The 22,155-nt window shown below is 38.0% G+C and overlaps 1 protein-coding gene across 1 annotated transcript in view; it reads left to right on the top strand.

Moving 5' to 3' along the window:
- Positions 1-218: 218 nt before the first annotated feature.
- The window catches only part of ADAM10 (ADAM metallopeptidase domain 10), a gene marked incomplete at both ends in the record, with an annotated part of 48,336 nt that continues 26,399 nt past the window's right edge, over positions 219-22,155 (top strand). Inside the window, 2 exons of the mRNA XM_082004880.1 lie at positions 219-273; positions 9,148-9,298. Of these exons, the coding sequence (XP_081861006.1) occupies positions 219-273; positions 9,148-9,298 (206 nt within the window). The remainder of the gene's footprint in view (positions 274-9,147; positions 9,299-22,155) is intronic.

Genomic DNA, 22,155 nt, shown 5'->3' with positions numbered 1-22,155 from the left:
GGAAGTCGTGGCGCGGGGAGCGGAGCGGAGTCGCTGGGGGGGGGGGGAGTCGGGGCTGAGCGGCCGATTCTAAGCAGATTCGTGGGCGGTTTAAACGGTCCTCCAGCGCGGCGGGGGACAAAGCGGAGGGAGGCGCGGAGCTCGCCCCTCCCCATCCCAGCGCCGACTAGGGCGGATGTGCTGTGGGTAGGCGGTGGCGGGGCCTGGGCCCGGTGAAGATGGATCTGGTGGGGACGATAATCCTGCTGTGCTCCTGTGCGGCGGGTGCCGGAGGTGAGGAGCGACCGGGCCCTGCCGGCCCCGTGGGGCCCTGGCCTGCGGCCCTGGCTCGGGGCTGCCGGCCTCCCTCCCTGCCTCCCTCCCTCTTTGCCGCCGCGGCGCGCTCGGGACTGGGGCAGCGGGCCCCGCTCCCCGGGGCCCCGTGCCTCAGCGCCCCAGTGGCAGGCCGCGACTGGGCCGCCGGCCGCGGCTCTCCTTTCCGTCGCCCGCTCCTGGGCACTGTCCGCACCGTCCTGCCCGAGCCCATCTCCCCCCACCGCCTGGGGCCGGCCCGGCGCCCCCACCCCTTTTCCGGGACTTTTTCCCCCGCCGAGGACCGGTCAGCTGTTCTGTTCTCCCCTCCTTTCTTCCTCGGTCCCTCTCCCCCACCGCGTTTGCCTGTGCCGTCCCCTGCTCTGCTCTCGGGCTCCGCTGCAGTCCTTCGGGACTTTCCTCACGGTCCCGGGAGCCGGTTTCCGGTTACCGTCCTCCGCGCCGTCCCTCGCCCGCGGATGGGGCCGGGAGACGGCGGGGCGCGGCGGTTCCGGGCAGCTGGTGTCTGGGGAGAGGTGGCGGCGGGCCCTGGGCGGGCCGGCAAGCTGCGCGCTGAGTGCGCGGGGGCGGTGCGGCTACCCGCGCCGGTGTCCCGCTGCCCGCGGAGTGGGGCTCGCCCCCGAACCTCGCTTTCCCTGTGGCCGCTTTCCCCTCCCCGAAACCAGGAAGCGCGGTAGACGGGAAGTTCAGTTTAAGGACAGAAGAGGGGAGCCCGGGTTTTTCCTGAGGTGTGACCGCAGGGTCACACGCGAGGAGGGTCTCCCTGCGCCCCCAGGCAGGAGGCAAACATGCTTATGCTTATGGGGGACGCGTAACTTCGTAACGCCTCCCGTTATGAGTTGCTTTTCAGCGTTAGGAAACTATTAGGGTAGTTTCTTGACTGCGTCTGGTACTGTTTAATTGGTCCAGTCATGGTAGGGAAATAGTTTCAAATTTTTACAAGAATAGACATTGTAAAGGTGTACTTCTGAGGCAGTTTCTGGAGAAGGATGGGTGGAGCAGCCGATAAGAACTTCCTCTGTTTCGTTTGGCACATCTCGTATTTATCTGGGCTCCGTATCGGTGTACATCAATACGTAGGTTTATTAACAAAGAACCTAGCCCTAAATCCCGGCCTTTTACATGTTCTCAAAAAGTAACATCAAAGCATGTGAAAACTTCAGTGGGTTGTATTTGTGGCTAAGCTGTGAGATAAGAAGAAAGCTGATTTGCATGGTCAGAAGTCATCCCGGTATTTATATGACTAGGAGTGGTATACACAAAAGACGTGACTTTTCCCTCATAAATTCTTGTAAACTATCAAAATATTTCAGACTTAATTATTGGCATAATTTTCAAGGCCTCATTGTTTTCTGAACTAAACTGTGCTGGCACAGAATTAATTCAAAGTGGTTCATTAACCAGTTGTGAGGGTTGCTTCCACTGTTTAATTCTAGGCAGGCAAATATGCCTTAAAGTTACAATCACAGTAAGCAGGTAAAATACAGTCCCCTGGATATATAGAAGCACGTTCATGAAATGTATTTCATTTTAGAAATTCATGTCTCTCTTTGAGAGAAGAATGGGCACCAATTCTAGGCAGGCAAATATGCCTTAAAGTTACAATCACAGTAAGCAGGTAAAATACAGTCCCCTGGATATATAGAAGCACGTTCATGAAATGTATTTCATTTTAGAAATTCATGTCTCTCTTTGAGAGAAGAATGGGCACCTTCAACATTTGAGGCCCTAGGAAGCACACCTCGCCAGCAGGTAATAGAAACACGTGTCTTTCAGTGTTTAGCAGTACAGGTAAATCTTTAAAGACAGCTTAGTAATGCGGGATAGAAACCTAGAAATGATGGCTGATGCGCATCTCCAAAATAGCCTGTGAAACTTTTTTGGTAAAAGTCTCAACATAATTATGAAAGATTTATCTTAAGTCTATGTTGAATTAAAATTATTTTTTAATAGTAGAATTTTCTGTTTTAACTGTGTTCATGTTTCTAGGGTTTCTTAAGTACTGTAAATGTTTTTACTGAAAAATAGAGTTCTTAATTTGCACGCTTTTCTAGGCAGGCATTAATATCTCTGTGAAAAGGGGTAAGTCCACAATTCTTAATGTAGTTACTGTGGGAGCAGTGCAAACTGGAAACAACTGAAGCAAACACAACGATTTACCTGGATTTCATTTGTGTACAGTGCATCTTAATGCACTGTACACAAATGAAATGATTAATTCTGATTAATTTTACACAAGCTAAGTTATACTTATCTGTAAAGTTCTGCAGTTTTCAGCCATATAGGTATTAAATAGTAGTAATTTTGAAAATTCCATTAATCTGCACTTTTTTAAAAAAATGCTCTTCTGTATGTTGAGTCTGATTGGAATATTTTTACAGGATACCTGAGATTGGAATATTTTTACAGGATACCTTATGAAAGGCTTTGTGCCTGTATACTGTATTTGTACTATTTTTGTACTAGTCTTAAGATACTTTAGCTCCAAAGGTATACTATAGATTAACAGAACCAATTGTAACTTTAGTTCAAGGTGAAGTATGAAACACAAACTTTTTAAAATATAAGGTACAACATAGCTTATTTGAGGAAAAAGATTAGTGAAATCTGTTTCATTTAAAAAACTTATTTATTTTTGTAGTTTATATTCTTAAAATTATACAAAAGGAATGTGATCAAAAGCAATCAGTAGAGTTGCTACACTAATGACGTGTATTGCAACGTCTGTATTATACTGCTTTGTAACTATCTGTATGCTTTATGGTTAAAATGGACAAGGTATCAGCAATTTGGTCTAATAGACCCTGAAGCACGTCCTTAATCAGGTTTTGGTATTAGATCACTTTTAGCGCTCTCTTAGAAGTTTTTCTTTCTTTGCTACCACTGAATAAATACGACCTTCATAAAACAAGTGGTCCAGTAGGTCAATTTGAATACAGTTTCAGTAGTGTGAGAAGCAAAAGTTGCACCAATTGTTTGGGGTTTTTTAGTAGTTGAGGAAAGGTAGAATTTATCTCAAGTACATGCTAGAAGGTAAGATAATATGTGCCTTGAATTTTAAGAATTGTTTTCTAAATGAAAAAAAAAAAATGAATCTCAGCATTTTCCCACAATACCCTTGGAATTGCTTGGCATAAGGGATCTATTCACTGGCTGGTGCTGTTAATAATTTTGACTCTTATAAAGCGGTACGTAGTTTGGGCAGTGTTATTTGCAGCTTTTAGTAGCATGCTTTGTTGCATGTGATGAAGATGCATGCAGGTATATTAAACTACTTAATTATTCATACATACCGATGTTCTTTGAGTAACTGAAATAACTGATACAACCTCTGCTTCTACCCGAGGGTCATTTGGGGGGGGGGGGAAAAAAAAGCAGGGGGGATAGAGGAATAGAAAATAAGGAAAAGGGAACTAATGAGACCCAAAAAAATCTTGGATTTAACAGGAGTGATCATGTTTTGGCTAGGCTGATCAGATGATGAATGTCATTGCAAATCTGTGACAAATTATTTGTTTTCACTGCTACAACACACTCATCTATGTTGCTAGGACTTGTAAGTTGTATTTTAGTGTCTTGTGTGGCTGGATATTGAACTACCTATTTCCCAGTAAGCATGGCAGAGATACTGTTTTTTCTGGACACATGGGGGAGTTGTGGGAAGGCATTTATGAGCTATCAGCATCAGAGTGATTTAGTTTGCATCCTTGCTATAAATTGAGAACAATACTAGCCTTCATTAACATGGCACTCAGCCTCCAGCATCTATCTGGAGTTCAAAATAAAAACGTTAAAAATTTTTTTATGGCTAGATGAGACAGTGTCTGGTAAAGGCAGCTGTGAGATGGTTGTTTCAGAAATGCCCATGGTAATCAAAAGTAAATAAAATCAAGTGTTTAGGTAGTAACTTTGAAATACCATTGGCCAAAAGCCTAAGTTTATTTTTGCTTTTAAAAGGATCTAAAGGTTCAGTTATGCAGAATGGCATAGCCACTGTAATGAGTTACTGCTGTCTGGTGGTCCTGCCCTGGCCATGCACCATGTGTTACCAAAGTTGAGTTACTTATTAAGTTACCTTTGTGAAGAAGATAATAATTTGATATGTAGCTGGTTTTATTAGAAGGAGATTGTGTATCAGTTGCCGACTTTGAATGCTAAAGCAATGTTAATGTTATATATGCTTCTAGAAGTGAAAATAAACATTCATTTTGTTTTCAATCCCGTCTGAAGTCTCTTTTTAAAAAAGGCTATGAAATAGCATATATTCTAGGTAATATGCAGCTGCTTTGGTTTAGCAAGAGGAGAGCAGCAAGAGTGTTCAAGTGTTCACTATGAGAGTACTTAAAACATAAGGAGTTTTTTGGGTTTTGGAGAAAGGGAAAAGAAATAGCATTGTTTCCCTGTGTGATCACACACAGGCATTTTGGTTAAGAAAAAGGGTTTTTGCTTAAAATTATCTCTGCTTTTGCTTAGCAGAGAGAACAGTTATAAGGCTTTTTAGTGTCAATAGACTTTTACTGTCTTGTCACAGTAGTTAGCACTTAAAAAATATTCTTTGTGACTCAGTTGAGTGCAGCTTTCCACATTGTTATGAGACCTGTAACAGGTGCAAAGTATTACAGGGTCTTCAGTAAGGTGTCATGCTTTAAAACTTTTTTCCTAGGTGCCTGAAGCTGTTCAATGAGTACCTTGCAATACTGAGGGGAAAAAAAGGCCTATAATAATTTAACGAATGCATTATTAGAAGCCTCCTACCACAGAAAAGTTGAAGATAATTTAACTTGTTAAGTAGTCTTGGGATTATAGAGCACAGAAGCTTACACACTCTGCAGTGTTTTGATAAAGTTTTCAATGTGAGTTGTTATTATCATATTCTAGATTTAGGTTCATTATAAAATTAAAACTTTAGCTAAGTTTTAGCTAGTATCAGTTAATTTTGAGGCATGTTTTCTTTAATGTTGTCACTTCTGGGTTGTGTATCTGGAACTGGAAAACATGTACCTGTAGTCAGGCTAATGTATACTGTGCATAGGTTTGATATAACAGGTGGACTCAGACTAATCTCGTTTGGTTCCGGGGCCGTAGGAGGTGTTTCTGCTTCATTTTGTGGGATTATTGTTGGAAGTGATTAGCAAAACATCAGACAAGGACAACATCCTTCATCCTCAAAATTCCTCATGCTGGTTGCTGAAACTTTGGATTTGTCCTGTGTCTTATTTGGATTAGAATTCATGTAGACTTGCTTAAATCATGCATTTTATAACTCTCTAAGATACCTTAGAGGCTTCTGGAAAGCTGGATGACAATGGACTTGTATTTTGAGACTAAGAGTGAGAGGAAATTGGAATTAAGTTTTGTTATTGAACTGTATTTGCAGTTAACGATGAAGAGTCAACATTTGCAGAAGCCTACAGTACTGTGAGGAAATTTGAATGCAGTTTATCTGCAGTATATTATTATTTGAATTTTAAAAAGATATGGCAGTATCATCTTGTGCATCTTGCTGCTAAATGCAAGTGATGCATTTGGAAGTATTAATTTAGTCATCTTTTGTGTTGCTCATTCAGCTTATTGGCAATCAGACATTCTAATTCCTTGAAAAGAAAAAGAGGCACTGGGAAATTTGTGGTATTACTTCAAAGACAACCTCATAACAATAAATACAAGGAAAAGTAAATTTGTGTTTTTGCTTACAAAATTGTATTCTTTGTACAATAGCAAATTTTTTTCTTTGTGAAAATCTAACACTACTGAAGCAAATCTTTGGGATACACTTGTCTCATTGGACATCCCCAGACCTTGTCAGATAAATATCTGAAGAAAAATATTGCATGAAATCTCTGAGAATTCCCACATTTAGGTTGGTCTGAGGCTGAACTGATTATGAGATACCCTGCTTTTTCTTGCAGAATTCAGAATTCTTGAGAAAATTGGAGATTTGACTTTCTATTTGATCTGTCAAATGCTGTGCTTTGATATTTCTTCAGGAAAAAAAAGATGGCCCAAGTCAGGTTCTTGAAAAATCAAGCATAAACGGAATCATTTGTTCCCTTCCTCAAGGAGGAGGCAGTGGAAGGAGGACTTTCAAGCTAGGTGAGCCAGGAACAATGGGACAAACACTTGCATACACACAATTAAGCAAGAACAACATATGGTAAAAAAAGTAACAGAACAGAAATTAAAAAAAAAAAAGCTATACATCCTTGAAGCAGAAACAGGTGCATAATGTTATACCATTGATTGTGGTTGACCAACCTTCATAATGTAGTAGTAGGTATGAAATGCAGTTCCCGTGATATGGAAACAAATCTTACACTCTTCATGAGAATATGTTTGAAGATTACCTTACTGATTCAACCTGGAACTGGAAAACCAGCAGCTTGCATATTCTGTATTATAATTTCATATTCTTAGTGTAGATAAGATTGTGTTTGTATACCACAGCTTTCAATAGAGAATTTGGGTTTTAAGTGAGCTCTATCTCGTCATATTTAAGTGGTTGACAGTTTAATTTCTGTGTCCTTTTTGTGAAGGATGTGTTACAGCTGGTAAAAATAATGATGATACATTTACTGCATGCAGTTTATCTATCATCACATTGCATCTCGGTGAACTAAAAAGATAGGGCCGACTTTTTTCAATAAAAAGTGTTAGCTGAAACACCTTCTAAAGTTTTGGAATATGCTTTATCAAAGGGGTCATGTAGGGAGGAGCTTGTGTGGACGTTTTTACTAAACACTGACAGTGCTGAAACATTCCATCTGCAACTACATTTGGCAATATATTGCAGTCACAGGCTGCTTAAAAGGAAACTTGACTTTTTGCTTAATAACACTGTAAGAGGTGGTGCTTACCTTTGAATGATTTGATACACAAAGTAGTTTCTGTAATGAATAGTTGATTTATTTTTTTTCTTCAGAAACAGTTGCTTCTATGGAGTTACAAGAGGAAAGAACTGATTGTATGTTTGCTTAAAGTGTGTAGAAGAATACTGCAAGGCTTTGTTTCAAACAGGGTGAATGTTTTCATGCTAGCTACTGGTAGAAGTTACATATCAAAACATGCAATTACTCCTTAGACTTTTGAAACATTATACATCACTTAATATCTTTAATTCTTTGCTGTCTTTAACATTTAGTACATCAAGAATCATGACATAATTTGGGTCATATATAATCTGTCTTTGAAACCAGAACCACTGAAATGATCTCACTCTTGACTGTAGATTCTAGATGTAGATATCTGAATTAATTCCTTATGATTGGATATTTTAAATAGAAGCTGTTTAAAAACTGTTTTTCACTGTGTATGTAAAACATACTGTGTGTACTACCTCTATTGCAAAGAGACAGTGGTTTGCTCCACAAGTTGTGTTTTAAACCAAAGTTTTACTCTATTTCTCCACATTATTTTCTACTGTTGGACCTTCTATGTTTTTTGGTCTCTGATCACAGTTACTGAATCACTTCGTAATAATTCCTTCCACAACATCTGTGTCTGCTTCTGGCGGGTAGATTAAGTATTTTTTTGTGCATAGTGTTGTAGTGCTGGTGTTTGATATAAAACTGTGGTAAGACTTGCGAAGAGTGTCTGTGTTGAATACAGAGGCAGGGGATAGAGACCTTGGTGGTGGTCAGGATATGAAAATATACTTCTTGTGAAGTAGGTGCTGTACTGTCTATTTATTGTGCATACATTTCTGAGTTTTTTGGATATATTAACTAATAAGAAGGTGAATCCTGGCTGGAAACTCTGTACTTATTCAGAAGAAGTGACCAAAATTGGAATTAACCATATGTCTGTAATGCATCTAGTGACTCCTTGTCTGGAGGAAAATAAAGCTATGTTAACTTCTTTATGATTTTGGTTATGATTACTGGCCTGTTGGCTGTTTGGTAGGCAAAAGTACATCTCAGCAGTATATCTGACAAGTATCTGGGCAGCACAAGGTGTCTTCTATCCTGTTATTGACCTACTAATGCTAACCTTGGTGTGAAAAATACTGTGTAATAATGTCTAGTGTAGATATAGAGGTGATATGGTGGTCCTCTGTATGCATATTATAGATCTGTGAAGAGCTCTCAAATGCTAGTGCCACTGGTCAGTTCTGCATGTTGCTTCCTCCCTCAGGATGGGAGGACCAAAGTCTTTCCCTGTTTTCTGTCATGCACTCTTAATGTGAGTCAGAAATATTACCTTAAAAGAAAATAGCCAAAATAGACTGAACTGTATCCAAGTCTTTGGAGATACAGCTTTAATAAAAACTTTTCAGTGTGATAGAACATTCCATGTAATGCAAAATGTTGTGTTGCTAGGTGGCATGATTTGCTGTTAATTTTTCTGGATATTTGGCATGTGAAATATAAACATTATGAACAGATATTCAGTGTCATGAGTACAGAGTGAAGCTGGAAGTACAATACTTCTAGGGAACCGAAAGAAAGATGTTCAGCTGATGCACTTTTTGCGTTTGGATCAGGAATGCATTTCTGAAACATTTCTCAAGCATTCCTGTCTACAGTGATGTAGTTTGCATTGTGGAGTAGTTTTGGACTAAATGAACTATACTTCTTTTGATTGAAATTAAAGTGGAAGATGCCTTCTGAAGTCCACCTAACACGCTATAACTGCAAGTGTGCATTAATTCTGTGGGACCAGAGTAGAATGATTCTGAAGTGTACAAGGGAGAAAAAAGAAAGCTAAAATACTTACAATATGGAAGTTGAGTCCCCATCACCAACTGTTTTGCACCACGTATCTGCCAAACCTGGTAGTGTGGTTGTAACCTTAGTAATTTCTCAGATGTACTAAACCTTACTTTTTTTCTCTTTTCAGGCCAGTATGGAAATCCTCTAAATAAATACATTAGACATTATGAAGGATTGTCTTACGATGTGAATTTGTTACACCAAAAACACCAGCGTGCCAAAAGAGCAGTATCGCATGAAGATCAGTTCTTGCACCTAGATTTTCATGCTCATGGAAGGTTAGTGATGTTTTAAGAGGCATTTGTTTTAAATATTTTATTCGTACATGTGTTTTAATTATAGTGAAATGTAAACGGTGAAATACAGTCAGCAAACTAATGTTAGCTAGAATACATTAAAATGCAGTGCTTGCAGTTTCTGTGAAGTATTTGCTCTTGTGCCCAGTATAAGTTTGAAATCGTTGCTTGTCATCACTTGTTCAAACTTCTGGTGGTAACTATTAATGCACTTTGAAGCTTAAACAATGGAATCATACTGGGAACAGAATGGTTGTTGATTCTGAGTTTATAATGTAGCTTTGGCATATTTTTTACAAAAATTATGCAAACTGCCTGAGGAGATTTTCACTGAGAAAAAGTAAAATTTCAAATTGCATTTGAAACCACAAAATAGGCCGGAAAAGTGTTCCATTTTGTGTGTAATGGTGCCATCTGTTTTCTGTGCTATTGTGGAATTTAGCAGTCATTTCACATGGGGGAAAACATAATTGCCGTTACAAGACTTGCTTTGCCTTGTATTTAACAAGTGACTGTAAGATCCAGTATAAAAGTTAGATATGCAGTGTGACCAACTGAAGTATAATTTGTAGGTTTTACTTAGGAAGATCTCTTTGTACTTTAGAATTGCCTGCTTTTTTTGTATAACCAAGGAGAAACAGGAAGAAAGTTAAAATATTTGTGTCTGACTCATTCCTTTGCAACACCACTGTCAGTATATTTTAGGAGTATGTAATGCCCTTGCTTTACTAATTATTTCAGTTACAATTTAAGTATTTAGAACTTGCTAGCCAAATGTAGAAACATAGGAAGTTTGACAGAGTAAAGGTAAAATGAGGTCTTCTGAATCTGTGTTTGGAATATTGTTTTATGAGTAAGCGTTCTGTTTCTGTGCCACCTTGTAATTTCTTCAGGGAATGAAGTGTTGCTACTGGAGGTGTATGGTGTAATGACTGAATTTCAGTGCATGTTCCCAAAAGGTTAGCATTAGGATTGTATTTGTAACTACTGTAGAACCACAACCCAAATCCTGAATTTGAAGTCCTGTCCTTAAAACCACATTTTTGGGTGTGATTTTCAGTCCACAGAAATTTATTATTTAGAGAGTCATATTGGTGCTGTGTCTGCTGTATCTTCACAGGCAATCTCTAGGCTTTGCTATTAAATTATTTTAATAAACAAGACTGCAGAGTAGAGCGTTTCAGATGCTCCGCATACTGTAGACCTCTCCACTTACAATTAAATCTTCAGCAAGGTTGCAAGATAGTGATGTTTTAGTTCCAGTCTAACACTGCCACTGTTAAGCTGCAGGCTGATGGTTAATCTAGGCTTACTGAAGTGTGTACTAACTACTGCAGAGGGGAACAAGCCTGACCGCATTCCCAGCATCATCTTTGTGCTAGCGCTAGTAGTCTTAAACCTGTGCAAGGAATAGGATCTGGGAACTGATCCAGCTGAAAATTATTTGGCAAAAAAAATGAGCATGACTTGAAGGGGTGATGGAGGGGAGGGTAAGACGATTCTTTGTGGGAGCAGTCCACATTTCAGTCCACCTGAGCAGGTTCATCTTGTCATTGGTAAAGATCCCATAATACTGTTCTGTAAAATAGAGCTCTTAGCTTAGCCTGTGCATTCTATCTGTGATAATAAGGTGGGCTGAAAATCCTTATCCTATAAAAATGGTAATTGTACCTACAATAATGAGGTCTAAAAAACATTTAATTTCTTACTTCATGGATCTTAGTCACACCATACCTTAGACAAACAGGTTTATAAAGATTTTGGTAACAGCTACTATTAATCATGAAGGAAAGTGTTGGTGTTTATATGTGGAATTGATTCTAAATCCCTACGCTCTGAGGCACAAATCCATCATTAACTGAGGAGGATGAATGGAAACTTACTATAAAGTTAAGCCAGTCCGTAATTTAGGATTTTGGTAGTTTCCTGTGACACATCTAACACTTCCTGGTAGAGATGGTAGTTGACAGGCTGTAAATTTAGTTCACAAATTCCTGTTAATTGGTCTGAGTGTGTTCTTTAAATATGAATTAGGAAGGATCAAGTGAATTGTGTTTTACTGCATACAGTCTATGTAGTAGCTTTGAAGATGTGTAGCAGTTTGAAAAACTGTATAAATAGAATTGCCTTTTTGTAGTTGCAGCTAGTTTATTGTGAATAACTATAAGCGGTGTATGTCATCACTGAGAGTGACATTAAAACCTTTCTATCAAATACTCTAATTTGTGCTAAGGTAGGAAATAAAGCTTTTGCAAAATAGTTAAAGCATTTAGGTTTAGCCCATGGACTCTTAAAGTGCTGTTTTATTTAAATACAGGTGATGAAACTTAAAGTCATTCAGTCAACATGGGGTTTGAGATTCTGAAAACTTAAATCAGATTTTTTTGAATGGCCTTACACCAAATGGTTAGTTAAGACTTTGTCCAGGTATAGTGGTTTATTTGTATACAGCTGTCCAGCTTGCCTCTCCTTAACTTAAAAAGGATACTAAACAGCTGCTACTTACGGGTACTGAAATGATAGAAGCCAACTCAAAACAGAATTTTGAGAAAATGGTTGTCTTCTGTAGCCAGGAAACAATGGAAAAGCTGTCCTAATATTTACTGCTGTTCACAGGGAAATGGCAAATGAAACTAGCTGGATCACAACAGTTCTTATGCTGTATCTTTGATACTGATTTGAACTTTATAAACTTAATCTTTCCGTTTGTGCCAGAGGAAGCACCTGTTGGTCACGTGGCTGGTCAAGATGGGAAAGTGATTTGGATGGTTATTTTTCAGCCAGATTAATTCATCATTCAATTCAGTATATAAGCAAACTTGATAGAAGAAGAAAGGGTGCAGAAATAAGCAGAAATGGTGAGAGGGATGATGCAATACTACCCTTTTCAGTGGCAGTGCTGACATATGCCAGATTAGCATTCATCAAACTTACAGTTTCATTGTCCAGCAAACGGCTGGCAGCTACGAGTATTTTATGATTGTGTAAGGAGCATTTGTTCTTTTCAGTAGACCGTTCGGATTTAAGAAATGTATTCCATAGTACCCTTTTCTTGAAAAAGGAAAAAATAAAAATTAAATACTATATATTTATACCAAGTTAAAGTGGCCATTTAACCATGGGCTAATAACAGCTTAGTAATGAAATAGATACCGTAACGATGGAATTAAACCTAAAGCTACCTTTTTTTTTTACACCAAACTCAGTAGTTCTACAAATGAGTATGTAACATGCCATCGTTGAGAAACCCTACCTTATTTAACTTTCAGGTGAAAGTTAAATGCTACACAGTATACTGCTAAGAACAGAAATTTTTCAAAACTTCGGTTGTCGAGTAATCTAAAATACAACTTGTTATGGCAGATATAATGAATTCAACCAAACCAGCCACTATTCAATGCTGAAACACTCGCTTAATAGGGCAGTTAAAATTGCTGAAACTAAGCTATGGATACTTCTTAATTCTTTTGAATCATAAACAGTGTAGTTTAGATGAGTTGACATTATTGCTTCACCAGTGGTGTGAAATATGCTCATTTCTAAAATGCCTCAAATTGGAAGGAATATGAAGTTTTAAAACAGTCCTGGCTATGTATCATAGTTCTTCCACCTGCCAGTTTGTATTGAGTGGTTTAGTATGAGTTAATTTAAGGTGCCCTTTGAGTCCAGGGAAGGTTCATACAAAGATAATGAATGCAGAGTGTTAATATTAACCAACTAAGTTCCTGGTATAAAGTAGCTTTCGAACTCACTCCATTCTTTCTCCTACAACCTACAAGCAAAAAAACCCACCCCGAAACAAAAACCAAACAAACCAACCCAGAAAACAAAATACATGGAATGATTCATAGAAGAGCAACGCCTTTGGCACCAGCTTGAAATACAGTGAAGGAATTTAATATGGCATAACTTTCTTTTGCATGTCAAGGTAATGTTAATAGTTTTGAAAATAAAGTTGGGACGTTATTAATATTGACATTCTATTTTATACCTAGTTTTGACTGAGTCACAAAATGTGTACTTGTAACTTGTTCACTTACTGAACACAACCCTTCCCATGCAGAGAAGTTGGAAAGTTGGGGGTTTTTTCACATTTTCTGTGTAAACATTTGCAATATATTAATCGTAGAAAGTCTTAAACTGAATTCCTATCAACTGTAGAATGCCAGAAATATACTGGATATTTCATTCATAGTGATTTCATTTTGAGGACAGAGCTTGAAAAACTTGACTGACATCTGATGTTCTCTGACCTATACCTACTTACCTAATGACAAAACTCTGAATTCCTGAGACCCTGATGCATTTGGAAGAATAAAGGAACTGCATCTATGTAGTGTTTAACTGTACTGTTAGTCAACTTTTTACTTAATGTATTCATAATAACGTATGCTTTCCAATTTTTTCTCCATTTGTCCTGTTAATCATCCATCTACACCCACTTCCACTCTTTCTCCTGGATTAGTTGATGACTTTTGCGTAGGAAAGCTGCCTACGCAACTTGAGGGAACAGTTGAATTTTCAAGTGATACTTGAACACATGATTACACCTGCTTATTACTAAAATAAAGATATACTGAGAACTTTTTTCAGAGGTTTTCCAATGTAGCTACAGTTTTCCTTAGATTTTTACCTGAAGCTTTATTTTTTTAAAAATAGTAAGTTGTTAAGTTCAGTATATGTTTGGAATATATGGTCTATACATGATCCTTATAATAAGAAAACTCTTACTGGAACTGCTTGCAACATAGCTTCTTTGTAAGCCATACAAATAAAAAGACCTTTCATATGGTTATGCTTGTTAATATTAAAGCATTCACTTGTTGAATACTGTTAGGTTGTTCTACAAAACCTGAGATAGTTTAAAAATAAGGGCTTCACTAATAAAAATGCTTCTCGGTATTTTAATTTGGGCTTACAAGTCACGCTGCAAAGTCCAGATTCTTTTAGCCCAACATATTCACATCTTAAAAACTAGCTCAATATAGGGTTAAAATCATGTAAATATTAGATTATTATGTCAGTTGGTGCCACTGGAATAACCTATTCTTCAGCCTCCACTACCTTATACCATTCATTTGGACTCAAAAGTGCGTGCTTTCTTCTACTGTGCTCCAGAATGTGGTGGACTATTACACTGTATTTTCAGATCAGTCTGCATACATGCTTGTAGAGATTTGAGTTAGGATAGTCAGAAACTTGACTGCCTTCTAACTAGAAACACAAGCTTTGCTTTCACTGCATTAAAAATCAGTGATACTGATTGTTTGTAGTGATCCTTGGTGACCATTAGACATTTTCCTTCTCTTGTTTTCTTACTCATCAGAATGTTCTTGCCTACTGTTCTATGTCACTGCAAGGACATACCCTTATATATCCAAAAAAACACTTGTCCAGCTCTGCAACTTAAACTACAACAATAGGTGGCTTTTGGAGGGGTGGGAGTTTAGAAAAATCTTATTATCCTATGCTTTTTGGGTTTGTATGGGGAGGGAAGGAAGGAGAAAAATTTTTGTCTTCCTGGTTCTATGTAAAAGGGCTAATAGTATGGATGTGCCTAATGTGGCAAGTCCAGTGGGCACCAAGATTTGGTCATGATTACTTCAAATGACTTGATGACTGAAGCCAGTACTTTCACAAGTGACACTGGATGGAAGGAGTCAGGAAGATGTTGTAAGGCAAGCTTCCACTTGAGGTTGTTTTGCCTGATTATGTCAAAGCTCTGAGAGTAGTGTTTGACCGATAAGGAGCTGGAAGAAACTGCATCAGTCTCAGTACTGCTAGTAGTAAGTCCTGCATGTTACTGCATGTAACATTTTTTTTTTTCCTGTAGTTAATGAGCAAATTTTCTACAGTGTCTTTATTATTGCAGAATGACCATGCGGTTCAGCTGCTAGGTAAAAATGCTTAAACTGTCACCCAATTTGGAACAAAGCTCAATAAAAGAGTGGTTCTTAAATATTCTAATAACTTTCGCAGTGTTTTGCACTGAGCAGAGGAACTTTTATAACACTGAGAGCTTGCATATTGTGAAACTGTGTGGCTTTGGGTCTTAATCTGTGCTCACCATTTGGCAAGGCATATTTGTGAAGCAGTGTTTGATGGTTGGCTTTAATATTGATTTTCTGTGCAGGTATCTTTTTCATAATTGTTCTGAACGGCTATCAGTCATGTGTTAGTTGAGCTTTCTGGTACAGTCGTGAATGGCAGGAGTGGACCATAAAACTTCAGAGTTCTTAAGTATGAGGGGTTTTGATTCTTGGTTCTATACTAATCTGTAATTCTTTGTATTGCCTAAATTATTCACTGCTGTTAAATTTTGTGTTTAAATAAGATAGTTGTTGACTGTATTTGAGTAGGTTATGAAAATAAAAGAGGCTACCTGCATAGAAATCATATTCGATATGTTGAATTTTAAAGGTGACATTCTGAGAATGCTGCCATGCTGTCTGAGGTGGACTGAAGCAACTGAGCTTGTTACTCTTGGATTAAAGAGGACTTTATATTGTCACCTTCTGTTTTTTATTAAACACTGGATGTTCTTTTTATGGCATTTAATTTATTTTTAAGTACTTTTGTAATTGTGCATACAACATAGGACTCAATTCATGAAATGGCCTTGTCTTCTACATTCTGTGAGTCTGTCAGAACATAAAGCAGATTCACTGTTGCTGGACTAATCTGAAAATTTATGTTGTGTCTGTTTTTCTGTTCCATGTGCATTTAAACATCCTCCTAAACAGGCTGATTTCTTAAATAGGTTGTTTTAGTGGTCATCAAATAGGACTGACTGGTTGGCCTCTGTGAGACTTATATGAATTATTTCCATGAATTTCACTAAGTTAATTTTTTGCAAGGCTTACTGACTACAACTCATTTTAGGCTCTTATGAATTTAAAAAGAAAAAAAAAGTCTCTTTAGCTTTTACTGTAGTCTTTTCAGTGTTATTCAGTGTTCTGTGACCATTCTTCAATCATCCTGTCTCTGCTGGACCTTCTAAGTTATATACCTTGACAGGTAACTTGCCAGGCAAGACACCCATGAATCCTGTCTCGCTTTCTCAACCCATTTTGTCCAAAAAAAAAAAAACACAACAAAAAAAAAACCAAAAAAAACCCCCCAAAAAAACCCCAACCCAACAAACCCACCCCATGTTGGTGCTTGTAGGTAAAGCAATTTTATCTTGCAGAGAATTGAGAAGCAGGGACCTGAGTTCTTACTCATTTTTTTTTAATGAAATTAATCTAAGAAATATCTTAGAGTCTGGATCTGTGGGTTAAATGTCTTGCATTTTGTGGGTTTAAATACAGTGAGCTGGAATATGTATAGCCCTCAGGAAAAAAAGCATTTCATGTTTCACTTGTGTTTGTCTAGGAAATGCCTGGTACAGTGGCATCAGATTGGTGAGACTGCCCAGCCGAGGTGCAGGGTTTCCCAGCCATACTGCTAAAATGGGTATTAATGCTTTAGAACTTTTGCTTCTTGGCCAACAAACTTTAGTAGACACAGCCATGTTCTCAAAACGCCATGTTCTTAAAATGGAAAGCAGTAGATTTATATGAAATTACTTAAGCTATGCACTTCATATGTGCTCATGTTATCAAGCTACCAGATTTCTCTTGTATATTTTTATTCACTAAGGAAACTTCTTGCTAAACTAGTTTCTTGGTTTGAATTCATGTAGTAACTTTAATGCCTTGTGATTTTATTCTAGTGTGTCTTCACCTGTTTTCTTTTCTTGATCTCACATTGAATTATGCTAGAACATGGCACTGTATATAAATATTCAACTGTATGTAAATACAAATGGGAAGGTTATTTTGGATAAAGAGGAAACCAAGTGACAGAATCTGCACTCAACTTCCCAAAGAAGTTTTACTGAAAGGGGGGAAAAAAAAAAAAAATCAATGCTAGGTAAAGACTAATCTGCTTCTCAAATCTGTACACCATACTCTTCAGGACAGGAAGATACTTGACTGACTTTCTTATAAATTAGCCAACACGTAGCTACTTGTAATCGTACTTGGATGGTTTCTGTTATCTGAGCTAGCTTATGTGTTTGCAGCTATGTATATCAAGAATAATCAGTGGCAAATTGTTTAGGGTGAAGGGTGCATCCTCAGTTGTCATTGTTCAGAGATTTCTTTCCTGGCCTTCAGAAGTCAGACTTGCTAAGCTTGTTATTCTAGAACACAAGTGCCGCTGTAGAGGTGGCAGTGGAAAACAAACATAAGCTGCAAGCATTCTAGCTGAGATTGTGCAGTGTTGCAATGCTGGAGAGATTGTTTTTTAGATAAGTACTTACTAGAGGATGATACCCTCTATCTACATCTAGGTGGCTAATAGGATCTCCAGGTTTATCATTCTTTCTATCATGTGCTGTTTCAAAGATACGTTTTCTTTAGTGTCAGTAGCAACAGGACCATGGGAATTGTTAGTTAAATGAAAATACTAAATGAAAACAGTGTAAAAAATAAGTGTCCATAACTGTGATGGTTCTGTAGACTTAGCTTGTGAGCAGTTTAAAACCCACCATTAAGTTGTTAATCTGTCTTCTATTTAATATAGTTAAGAGTTGGAATGAGTCTGACAGTTTGTGGGAACTGAGTTTAGATTTTGGGATGTCTCATGTGGAAGCAGTTAGAAAGAAGGGCTCAAATTCTTCTCCCCTTCCATTAATAGACCCCCTTCCATTTTGCAGAAGAGAGTCTTTGACTTAAATGGGAAAAGTAAGGATAAGACTTGCACCTCAAGCAGAATAGTATCTTCTAGATGCTGACTTGTGAAGAGGCTTGTGGAGGCACAGCTGCAGAGATTTTTCTGGTTCCTACTGAGAAGGAAAGAATATGAACCTAAATGGACTCTCCTTGTACTGGAGTCACATTCTATAACTATTGCCAACCTGTCACCTTTTGTTTCCTTTTCCCAGCCACTTCTTCCAGCTGTGGAGTAACTCCTCCATCTCCTTTTTGCGCCCCCCTCCCCCCCCTTTTTTTTCCCAAAACAATCTCCTGTGATCACTGAGTGATTCTGCCTGCTCAGCCAGCCACTGGTTACAGCTATCTGACTGAGGAAAGGGAAAGCGCCGAGTGTCCGTTTGCATACCACTGGTAACAGTTCTTTCTGCCAGTTTTGGAAAGGTCTGCAGACTTGCTATCATCGTCTCAATATATTGGACATTCCGTTATGGCAAAATCACTGATCTTAGAAGGTAACTCATACTGAAAAGAAATGGAATAATAGATTAAACATTAACTCTTAAATGTACACCTTTGTGTTTGTTTTACCAAGTGCTGTCAATATATACACACAAGTCTGGTTTTTGTTTGTTTTTTTAAAAAAAGTACTTGCTCTGATTAGGGCATGGGATTGACAAAACTCGAGCCCATAGGAAACTACTGGGTTTTAGCTAAGCATGGTGCTTTCAACTATTTTTTTTTTCTTTAATTATCACTGAGTTGCTATGTTACATACTTGCAAATCTGACAGTCTCCCTGAGTTAAGCTAAAGTGAAATAAAAATCTACCTTTTTAAAGACTTCACAGTACTGCCGTTAATGAATAAGGTGTAGTTTATTATCAAATGAGATTATATAACAATATAAACAGTTTTACCAAAAATTCTGTCCTTGACCAAGCAAGCAACCATACAGTAACGAAGTAGTGGCCTGTTACCATATCAGTTTTCAGATATGTGTAAGGCAGAAGCAGTAACAAATAAGCAAGGTCCAAACTTGGTCTTAATTGATTTAATTCTATTCTAGAGACCACTACTGCTAAAAAATGTCTCATGCAAGGTTGTAAGTGTGTAAATAAAGGAAGCACTATTCTTCTGGAAATAGTTCATCTTCTGCCTGGTGTGTATCTAGGCTAGGGAATAGCTTAGCTAATACCGATATAGGTGCTGGCACAGAGAACTTGATGTGTGTTGTAGAAATGGTAGTTGCCAAAAGGCTTATTTGAAGCTTCTTATTTCTTCCATTGTGGCTAGTTTTAGAAACCATATTCAGGAATGATACACACGTATTTGTTGGACTTCACTGGAGTCTTCTGTCCTCAGAAAAATTCATGAAGTTGCTGAATTTAAGCCAGGAAAGAAAGCTGAGATGCATTCTCTCCCACATCATTTTGAGAAGGATAGTGACTAGCTTATATCCCTTTCAAGAAAGGGGAAGAAATACTAGGTTTTTTGGGGGTTTTTTTTGGAAGAAATTTAGAGTAAATGTTAATAATTTGGGTCAGATACTGAAATGGATTCTGTAGGGTCCTTGGAAGTTTCTCACTGAGAAATTAGGGTGTTGAACTGGATTTGAATCTGTCATTACAATCTGGAGTCTCCCCACCTGTAAACTGGCATCTTCTCAGTGCAGTTAATTTCATTGACACTTGTAAGATGTCTCTGCATAGCCATAAAAATAGCATTTGCTTTCTTTGCTGTAGGTTTCATGTAATACATGCGGTTTTATGATTACCATTGATTAAAGTTTGGTGACTTGTTAAAGTTGTTAATTCTTGGAAGTAGAGATGAATAGATGCTTGTTTCCTACCACCCCCTCACTCTCCCCAAGTTGCCTCTCTTTCTCCCTCCCTTTTTTTGGTGGGTGAGAAGTAGAGGAAGATTTGTCACTTCATTTTTCATTATTAAAAGGGTGAACAGTCCAGACAGATAATCCTGTTCCCACCAGGCATGTTTGAATGACCAAGAAAAGACCCATTTAAAAATAGCTGTGAGATGATCAGTTTATCTAATAAATTAAGAAATCAAATGGTCAGAGAATTGTTATTGTGAAACACAGCTTTATTTTGTATTTGAAATAGTTTTCTAATCCTGCAAATAGAGCTCATTTTATTAATAAATAATTAACAGTATGGGTTAGAATTTGTAGTGTTAGGTATGTACCAATGTGGAAGATAAGGGGTGGGGGGGGAGATGACAGGAGACTAAATAGAGGCTTCTCAATTTTAAAACTAGCGAAACTTTTTATTTGGTACATATAACTTGTAACAGTACATATTGAAGTGACAGATAGGGTAATCTTGATGGAAGGGTATCCTGCCCAGAAAGAAGAACCATCTGCAGCTTTGAAAGATTCTGCTGAGCTTCCCCATGCCCCTCCAAAAGCACAGTCCTATAGTGCAGGTCATGTAGGCAAAACAGACTCTAAAGCGTGATTAGATGATAGTCAACCATGGAGTCCGAAGTGCAGTGCTGAATGTTATGCTAATTTGTAAGGATGAGAACATAAATGACTTGGCAGTTGAGGAAAGGATACCCTGGACAGCTTCACAATTGAGGTCTAGGGCTAATTGATATATCTACTTGGTATTATTTTAGGCTAAACTAGGTAAATTACTCTCTCTCTGAGATGAAGTCCAATTTTTTCCCATTTGCTGACATATATGGGACTTAGTATGAGAAGTCCTGCATTGTCTTACAGAGTGTACTTCAAAATGATAGAAAAATTGCTGATGCACTTGAGTGTTAGGATAATAATCGCTCCTCAATTTTATTTGAAACTTGCATGATTTCAACCAGAAAAATCGTAATTTTTAAAGTAACCTTTTTGCACTTCTCAGAGAAAAGTGCTATACAAATTGAGTTGTTTTTCAGAAAACCTACTTTTTTCACCATGAAAAAGTAATTTTAGCCATAATAGGAGATCTTGCTGGGATTAGTACATACTTCAGTTCATTGCAGAGACAGAATTACAGATGACTTCTTACCAGAAGTCTTCTATCAAATACTAGAGGAGGGAGGAGAGCTATTCTGAAGTATCCAGGGTCTCTTGTCATTTAACTTCAGTTTGATGTACTTGAAGAGAGTCTGATCCAGCCTCGAGAACTCTATCACAGGGAAAACTCAAACTAAAATGGAACTCAAATCTCTGACACCTTGAGCAGTGTATTACAACCAAAGTGAGTAGAACTTCTTGAAGTACTTGAATGAAGTTCTTCAAATTCTTATCTTTTTTCTTTTTTCTGCCTGTTCATTTCTAACTTCTGCCCAGAAAAGCCACACAAGGTGGCTTGAAGTTTGGGGTTTTTTTTTTTCCCCTAGAAAAATGTATTGTGTAATCTTGTAGCATTCTGTCCTACAATGCTTGTTTCTGGATTGCTTGTTCATGTTATCTCCTCATCCTCATAAACCTCTATGTTACCAGGAGGCACCTTTACAGAGCTAGTAAAGAGACTAATTTGAAGAAGAATTCTTATTTTTTTGTCTCTGTCGTATTACAATTACTAGCTAGCTATCATGAAACATGCCTTTCTATCTGTGTGTGCATAGCTACTAACTGCTAGCTGATGTGTATCTGTAGTGAACTGTTGTTTCCTTTTTAACAGGAGGATCTTCCCTGATAAAATACATCCATACTGAAACTATAAAATGATCACTGGTTAGCTTGGCACAAAGCCCGAGTCACAAGGAATTGCTGATGTTTAACCTTCCCTATCTACCAGCCACATCTCAGAATTTCATAACCTTGTAGTAGATACCTCTAATGCATCACCAGAGGAGAATGTTTGTTTGCTTTGAAGCTTTATTAACACTATGGCAATGATAATAAAGATATTTTGATTGTGAATTACTGTTTGCATTACAGAATAGTCAACATGAGTTGCTAGAGCTCTTACCAGGTTTTAAGTGTAGACATGGCTTGTTTTCTTTGATCTTGAATTTTGCATCTTAATGTACAGTTGTTTCAAAATACTTATAACTGTAGTGTCATATTACTTAATGTGCAAGTGAAGACTGAAGATATATTTTGTATATGCTTCAGCTGTACTAAAAACTAATTAATCAACTTTACACTGGAGCTTAATTTGGTTGTTTTGCTGTTA

This window comes from Phaethon aethereus (genome assembly GCF_964289735.1).
Source record: "Phaethon aethereus genome assembly, chromosome: 12".
Lineage (NCBI taxonomy): Eukaryota > Metazoa > Chordata > Aves > Phaethontiformes > Phaethontidae > Phaethon > Phaethon aethereus.
The sequence above is the reverse complement of the archived record's forward strand: the minus strand, read 5'-3'. Positions and strand labels throughout refer to the sequence as shown.